Raw genomic sequence first — 8,330 nt, forward strand, 5'->3', positions numbered from 1 at the left:
AATGTACTCTAATTGCTTCTCATTGGCCCACTTTTACGACCATTCAATAGGATTTGAAAGATATGTCCATTGTTCTTTGTGTAAAGGAAGCTTGCAAGAGTGTGTTTCTCATCTCCTACTAAAAGGACTCGCTCCCTCAAAGATATGAATGTGGAAAGACTTTTGAATCTTCCCACAAGCATAAAATTTACCAAAAGTTTGACCATTGAACATAACCTTTGAATTTTGGAACCTTAACCGTTTGAGAGTCTTAATGGGCTAAACCTTAAGGTCTTTAAAGCCCATTGTTGCAGAGTTTGGAAGTCTTAATAGGCTAAACCTTAGGGTCTTTAAAGCCCATTGTTACACATTAACTGAGAGCATAAATTTTGTGATCGTCTTTTGAAACAAAAGTGACACTAACAATCAATTTTCAAACTTTTGAAATACTAACCTACATAATTTATCCTGGTCTTTGAAAAAGGCCCTTCATAATAATTACAAATATAGCTTCAGATAGATTTGCATTGAATAGCAAAATTTGTGGACTGAGACAATGTTGCTTCAACATAGGGCATCTATGCCCATAGAGAAAAGTCCACCTGCAAAGAAAGTGCAAGACTTGAAGAAAAATCCAACACTATAGACAAGCTCAAGCATGCATTATCAAGAACATTTAGCAGAGATAAAACTGCATCTTAACCTTCATTACTTTGCCTCATCACTAACCACCAATTACACAAAAAAGCTTTCATACCCTTTGGTTAACAGCATCCCATAATTACAGTGTGAAAAAGATATACAAATAATATACAAGCTCTGGAGGACAGACCCTCCATGCATACTCCGAAGTTTCCAAAAAACAAAAAGACTGGCTACAACTTTCGGACCAGCTTCGATGCCAAAAAGGAAATAAAGCAAAAAATTGCAGGTATTGAAATCAGGTCACAACTCTTGCCAAAACAGATGCAGCGGCCACAGAACTGTTGACCCCCCTGCTACCCACTATAGATCCACCCAGCAAACTCCATATACACAGCTACAGACGAAGTGTTTGAGATCATCCCTACTTCCATGATGCCAAACAAACCCACAACCATTTGTACCCGCCAACAAAAGAGTTATATCCTTGCACCTGTAGAATATCGATAACAAATCAAAGCATAAAGCCATGCGGTTAGATGCTGACAAGAGCAAGTAGCCATTACACATGATTGCCTGTGCAAAAAAGTTGGGAAAACGCAGCTAGACAAAAGCAGAAAAGGACATGACAGTCACAAATGCTACTGGTTCACAAAACATTAGAGATTTGTGGGCTCTGAATTGGATATTTGCCCCTCTAATTGCTAGGCTCAGAGCATGCACCCACAACGAACCCTTCACTAGTACAAGCACATGATAATTCACTTGTTTCATACAACGTGATCATACAGAAATGAACAAGTTCCCGCATAGAATAATGTCACACAATGGAGCCGATCACAAATTTGGGACGCTCTAGTGCAAAACAGAAACGAATTACATTCGTGCACTACCTGTGGACGTCCAAGCAGGACGAAAAAGACATGCTGGTAGCACCACGGACAAGGATAAATGCACAGGTGTCTTCTTAATCAGACACCTAGCAGAAACAGAATACCTGATCTGCAGATCGGGGCACGTGATGTTAGCATGAAACCTTAAAAACCAATCGCGAGAGGATCTCCATTGTGATCAGCACCATCCAAGAGCTCGGGCTGTCCTTCATCATCCTTCACCTCCTCCAGCGGGAGCCGAGCAGGAGAGGAGATGGAATGAGACAGGCGCTTGGAAGGAGGGGATCCGAGAAGAGGGAGCGCTGGATCAGAGAGAACATGAGTCCGAGGGCTGCCCACTTTGCCGCTGCCGCTGTTGTGATTCTTGCCGTTGTCATCACGGATGCGGAGGGGTTGAGAGAGCCTCGGAGTCACGTTGTTGGAAGGAGAAGCCTGCAGATGCAGGGACTGCAAGTGCGAGCGCACGGCCAAGGCTTCATGGCTGGGGCAAGGTGTGTCTGCGGAGCCGTTGCTGGGCAGTACCCGGAAGTGCGAGGAGAAATCGAAATGAGAGAAATCACCGCCTTCTGGACCAACGAGCCCCGGGAAACCTGATGGGTGAATGTCCATGGACAGGTTTAGGGTTAGGGTTTACTGTTCGACTACGCCTCGACTTCCAAGAAGAAATTAGTACAAGAATGAGCTCCCGCCGGATCTGTTCAGTAGCTAGGTCTCTAGTAGGAATGTCTATGGCAGCTACACTATCATAGTACTGCTGGATAGAATGAGGGTTACATGGGGGCCATCTATGACATTTGTGCTCTCTCATTAAGAAGATATTTGCCCCACCTCTTTGTAAAGATGACTCAACTTTGATCTTCTTGCAAGAAAGGGATCAACATGCTCAAACAGATTTTGGAGTTCACCCTGTCCCCTCGGTCCCCATTGACACCATTGTTAATAGTGCTTTTAAACCCTCCCTAGAGACTGGATATGTGTGGTATTATTTGGCCCTCAAACATGTACTTGTGTGTGTTCTTAACCAAATTAAAGCACCGAATGGTAGCGTTGCATTCAAGAATAGCACCACAACAAGGGGTGGTTGATCCACCTCACAAATTAGAGTGCCACTTAAATTGGCAGCAATCAAGAGCCCATCCGAAGGAAAGAAAAGGGCATACACCTTTCACCAATGTCCTAAAAGAAAATGTTTGCATCCTGCAAGATGTAAGGTGTATGGGAAGATAGCATCTTATTTGATACATCTAAACTTAACATATAACGGTAGCCGGACTGCCTTGCCACATGTCATTATTTCCAGCAAAGTAATGGTTTTGTGTAAAAGTAAATGTACCTTTTCATTTATGCGCTTTGGTACTGCAAAGAGTGCAGGTAAGCTACAAAAAGGCTAAAACTTGGGGAAGTAGTACACTTGGATCAGAAGGGGTGGTGACCTTCTCATCAGAATAATATATATGATATTATGTATTTAATGTGTAATAAAAAACAGGGATTTATAAAAACCATACTTATAAGTACTTTTATAAATCTTTGGGAAAATAAACATTTTTTACAAAAAAAAACCAAAGAACTGGATTACATGAACAATATGGACAGTGGTTTTAAGTTTAAAAAGTTGTAAGTTGGACATGGATAACAGGTGATATAGTCCATTGACACCTCTAAAATGTTGTGCGTGTGTATGAGGTGTGTGCAAGAGAGGGGAAGAAGAGAATGGGGAAGGGGATGATACAAAGACAACCTCTGTTTTGGGTTAGTGGAGAAGAAAGAGAAGAGTCAACCCTCTCTCTTTTTCTCCCTATATTGATTAGATGAAATCAAGTGTACAAGTGTGGTTTCCCACGGCCATCTGGCCTACACCCCAACAACCTCCCACTTAAGGTCATGGTGGCCAATAGTGGCATTAGTATAGTTAGTCTATACAAAGTTGATGAAGCATTGCCGAGGCTTCATCCTACACCCATAAGTTCTATATAATGTGTAAATCGCTCTGAGGCTAAGCTCTTTGTGAGAGCATCTGCGGGGTTGTCGTCAGTGTGAACCTTGACAAGCTCGATGCGCTCGATGCGCTTGCCAGCCAATGCATCTGTATGACATGGTATCTGACCTCTATGTGTTTCGACTTTGAGTGAAACACCGGATTCTTTGCCAAAGCAATGGCACTCTGACTATCACAATGTAGTACTAGAACCTCATGAATGCCCAAATCTCCCACTAGACGAGCCAACCATATGGCTTCCTTGCTGGCGTTAGACGCAGCAACATATTCTGCCTCAGTGGTAGATGAAGACGTGCAATCTTGGAGACACGATCTCCAAGAGATAGCTACTCCAGCAAACATGAACACATAGCCAGATGTGGATCTTCTACGATACACGCAACCCGCATAATCCGCATCCGTGTAACCCACAATAGATGCATCACTATTTCCAAAGCGTAAACACTTGCTAGCTGTACCTTTCAAATATCTGAGGATTTTCTTCACTGCTTCCCAATGCTTCTTGCCAGGGTTTGACATGTACCTACTAACCACTCCCACTGCATGTGCAATGTCTGGTCTTGTGGCTACCATAGCGTACATCAAACTGCCAACTGCTGAAGAATATGGTACTTTTGCCATTTCCTCTTTCTCAGCCACTGTCTTGGGAGAGTCTTCCTTGCTAAGTTTGGAGTATGCTTGCATTGGGGTACTCAATGACTTCCCCCCCTGCATACTAAAACGTTGCAAGACTTTGTGAATGTACTTTTCTTGAGATAATTCAAGAATTCCACGTTGCCTGTCTCTCTTGATGTGCATACCAAGAAAGTGATTGGCATCTCCCAAATCTTTCATGGAAAAGTGAGTGCTTAGCATCTTTTTCAACTGATTGATCTCATCAATTGATTTGCCTGCGATAAGCGTATCATATCTACATACAAGATCAAGATGATTAAAGAACCATCGTTCAATCTTTTTGTGTATAAATCCTCTTGACTTCTTATGTAACCCTGAGACTGCATGAATTTGTCGAATTTTTGATATCATTGCCTTGAACCTTGCTTGAGTTCATATAGTGCCTTTTTAAGTCTACAAACCAATTCTGTCCTCGTTGGTTTTTGGGTTTCACATATGAAGCCCTCTGGTTGTTTCATGTAGACATCTTCATCTAGATCCCCGTGAAGAAATGATGTGTTCACATCCATTTGGACAAGTTTCATGTCCTGGATAGCAACCAAGCCAAGCACAGTGCGAAGTGTAGTCATCTTGCCTACTGGAGAGAAAATCTCATCGAAATCCACACCTTTTTGTTGCTTGAAACCCTTGGCAACTAGACGAGCCTTGTATCGAGGCTTGGGATCTTCCGCTGTATACTTCTTTTTGTATACCCACTTGCAAGGTAAAGCATTTTTGCCTTTTGGTAATTCAACCAAATCCCATGTCTCATTAGCCACAATCGAATTGTATTCTGATTGCATAGCCTGCTCCCACTTAACGCTATCATCCATTTGTATAGCTTCTTTGTAGCAAGTTGGCTCTCCACTGTCATTGACCAAAATGTGGTGTATACCCGACTCAAACCGCTCGGGCGCACGTGGTACTCTCTTAGAGCGTCTCAATGCCTGACTGCTGGACTCTGCTCTCTCCGGAGCAATAGTAGTATCTTGGACTTGAGGAGTAGGTGCAACACTACTGAACTGAGTTGGTTCGAAGGCTACATCCTCAAAATGAACACGTCTGTACTCAACATCTTTGATGGGCTTCTTGTGCATTTTTTATTTATTGAAAATCACATGTGAGCTACGAATGACTTTATTTGATTTTGGGTGCCAGAGACGATATCCCATCTCTCCATTTGCACCATGGCGAGGAATTTTTGGAATGTCGAAAAGACTTCTTCCTTACGTTTAAGGAGGTACACCCACACCTTTCTAGTAGAATCATCTATGAATGTGAGAAAGTAGTTTGCCCCCCCTAGAGTTTTATGTGGCATTGGACCACACAAATCACTGTGCACCAAGTCTAGCGGTTCGCCTAGTTTCTTATTCAATGGCGAAGATGTCAATCTAGTCTGTTTTCCATATAGACAATACTCACACAATGGAAAGTCCGTGTAATCTAACACAGGTAAGTAGCCAAAACGTTGAAGTGTTTTCATTCCCTTTTGGCTAATATGCCCTAGCTGGCCATGCCACAACTCAGTAGACGGCAGCTCGGCAACATAGATAGAGTGTTCGTCGACACTCAAAACAAACAAAGAGTACAAGGATCCGTTTTTATTACCTTTCATCATGATAAGGTTGTTCTTGAGGATCATCCAAGAACGATTACCAAAAACTGTAGTGTAGCCAAGATCATACAATTGCCCCATAGAAAGCAAGCTTTTCGTAAGCTTGGGCACATGTCTGAAATTCTGCAGCACAAAAGTAGTGCCATTATGCATCTGAAGTTTCACATCACCAATACCAATAATGTCAAGCTCATAGGAATCACCAAGCTTGATTATTCCATGCATGGATGCATAAGAGGAAAACCACTCTCTATGCGGTGTGACATGAAAACTTGCACCAGAATCAAGAATCCAATTCTGTGCATAACCCTCATCCTGTGCAACCAAAGCATCTGGAGTGAGATATGAAGTGAAAATGAGAACATCTGAGGGATCTGTTGTCACCTCGGCATGAATCTCTATGGGCATAATGAGCATCACTAGAGGAGGAGCATCCTCTAGAGCAATGGTAGGTATGGGAGACTCAACAACATTGAGCTCTTCAATCTTTACCGTACTTTTGTCTTTGCCAGAATTATCCTTTTGCATGTTTTTCTAATCTCTTAGGAAACTGTGACAATCCTTTTTGTAATGATCCTTCTTGTGGCAATAGTAACACTCGACATTTCTGGCATTGCGGTCTCTACTTTGGTTCCTGTGCCTGCTAGGACTACAAGGATTTCGATCCCTACTTTTGCTTTTCTATTTATTCCTGTCACGGCCTCTTGCCTTTGTTGAACTGCCAGCCATATATGCATCTCCATGACTAGCACCATCGAGAGATTTATGACGAATCTCTTCAGTGGCAACGCATCTGTGACAGCATTGAACTCTAACTTGCCATTCGGAGCCGAATTGCTAATGGCTGTGCAAAAGATATCCCATGAACTAGGTAGAGAGCATAATAAGAATATAGACTTGAGTTCATCGTCAAACTCCTTAAAGCCCTGAGATGTCAGCAGCTAACTGAACAAGGAGTTGAACTCATTTAAGTGACCAAAAACTGTGCTACCTTCTTTCATGTTGAGTTTCATAAGCTTTTTCATGAGAAAAACTTTGTTGGATGCACTTTTGCTCTCCCATGCTAAACATAAGCTATCCCAAAGTTCCTTGGTTGTTTTCTTCCCTATGATAGTGAAGAAGACTGACTCGGCTAGATGTAACGTATCGTAGCCATGGCTTTTGCATCCAAAAGCTCCCATTGAGCTTGTGTATAATTATCATCCTCTGCACGCTCTTTCAACGGTTCTGAGAGGCCTTTGTTTATTAAAACATCTTTCATGCGCTCTTTCCACATGGTGAAGTTGCTGCCATCGAACTTCCGAATGAAATACTCTTCCTTTTCTGAAGAAGAAGCCATCATTGACAAGAGGGTTTGAGAGGTGCCAAACTATGGTGAGAAGCTGTAGAAATTTGGGTAGAGTAACCTTTGTATCGGGAGTAAAATCTCAACCGAAATAGACTCAAAAGTGCAACAATGAAAGTCACGATTCGCGAGAAGGAAATCCGACAGAGTCTCCTTTGTATGAGGAGTCAAAACTCAACTCAAAATACACATAAACATGCCAACTGCACTAATTGGGCATCTGCTGCACAAAACCACTGTTATGTGACCGCCAACTCGGGGTCAAAAGCATAAATAACCGTCCAGATACATATCCTATGGCAAGGGTACTGTAAAGGGGGACTCCAGCTACCTGTATCATTGAAAGTGTCTCAACATTCGAGCACAACCCAACTCAAAGAAAACCTCACACTATCGATCCTCCAAAGGCTAATGCAGACACAATGGACTAGCCACAGTCTCAGAAAGGGCTCTTTCTGTATGAGTCTTAGAAATGGCCGGGAAAAACTGCCAAAATAGCCAAAAATGGCTCCACACGTAGTACAGTGGGCAGTGTCCGCAACTCAACGTATATGAGTAAAACCACGCTCAAACAGGCGCCAAGAACTGCTGCACGCAATGAAAGTGATCCCTGCGGGGATATCTGCTCTCAAAAGAGCTCAGTACCACTAGTGGGCAGTGTCCGCAACTCAACGTATACAGTGGGCAGTGTCCGCAACTCAACGTATATGAGTAAAACCACGCTCAAACAGGCGCCAAGAACTGCTGCACGCAGTGAAAGTGATCCCTGCGGGGATATCTGCTCTCAAAAGAGCTCAGTACCACTAGGTGTGCTCACAACAAAATGCATATGTCAACGCATCTGTCCGTAGAGAATCTGCTATCAAAATGACTGCCAAATCGCCTATGAAAGCGCTATGTCTGGTAACCTGGAGAATCTCTGAGTGAATGGGCTGAAAAACCCCATGTAACCTGTAACCTGCGTGTCGGTGTCACTATGTGCCGATTTCTACCGTCGGGTAGAAATATGCTAGTCGAATAGCCGCCAAAGGTGTCGTATCCGTAAACTATGTCGTACAGTGCGATCGGTGCACTCAATGCCGATGCCGGGTGTCACTCCTCTATGATAGAGGTACCTCACCCGTGCATGTCGCAAGCAGGGTCGTCGAACACGGAAACGCGCTCGTCTGGGGAAACACTCAGTGTCTGGGTCAAATGTCGGAG

General features: G+C 43.2%; 1 protein-coding gene across 1 annotated transcript; it reads right to left on the bottom strand.

Annotated features, from left to right (window-relative positions):
• Nucleotides 1-904: 904 nt before the first annotated feature.
• LOC147445375 (uncharacterized) lies at nucleotides 905-2,257 on the bottom strand. The gene is made up of 3 exons (XM_086524891.1): nucleotides 1,700-2,257; nucleotides 1,619-1,623; nucleotides 905-1,114 (listed from the first exon to the last, which is right to left on the bottom strand). The coding sequence occupies exons 1-3, from the start codon at nucleotides 2,121-2,123 to the stop codon at nucleotides 1,046-1,048; spliced, it is 498 nt and encodes a 165-aa protein (XP_086381017.1). The 5' UTR covers nucleotides 2,124-2,257; the 3' UTR covers nucleotides 905-1,045.
• Between the last annotated feature and the right edge of the window lie 6,073 nt (nucleotides 2,258-8,330).

The sequence above is a fragment of the Adiantum capillus-veneris genome, chromosome 12 (assembly GCF_014529385.1).
Source record: "Adiantum capillus-veneris isolate H3 chromosome 12, ASM1452938v2, whole genome shotgun sequence".
Taxonomy (NCBI): Eukaryota; Viridiplantae; Streptophyta; class Polypodiopsida; order Polypodiales; family Pteridaceae; genus Adiantum; species Adiantum capillus-veneris.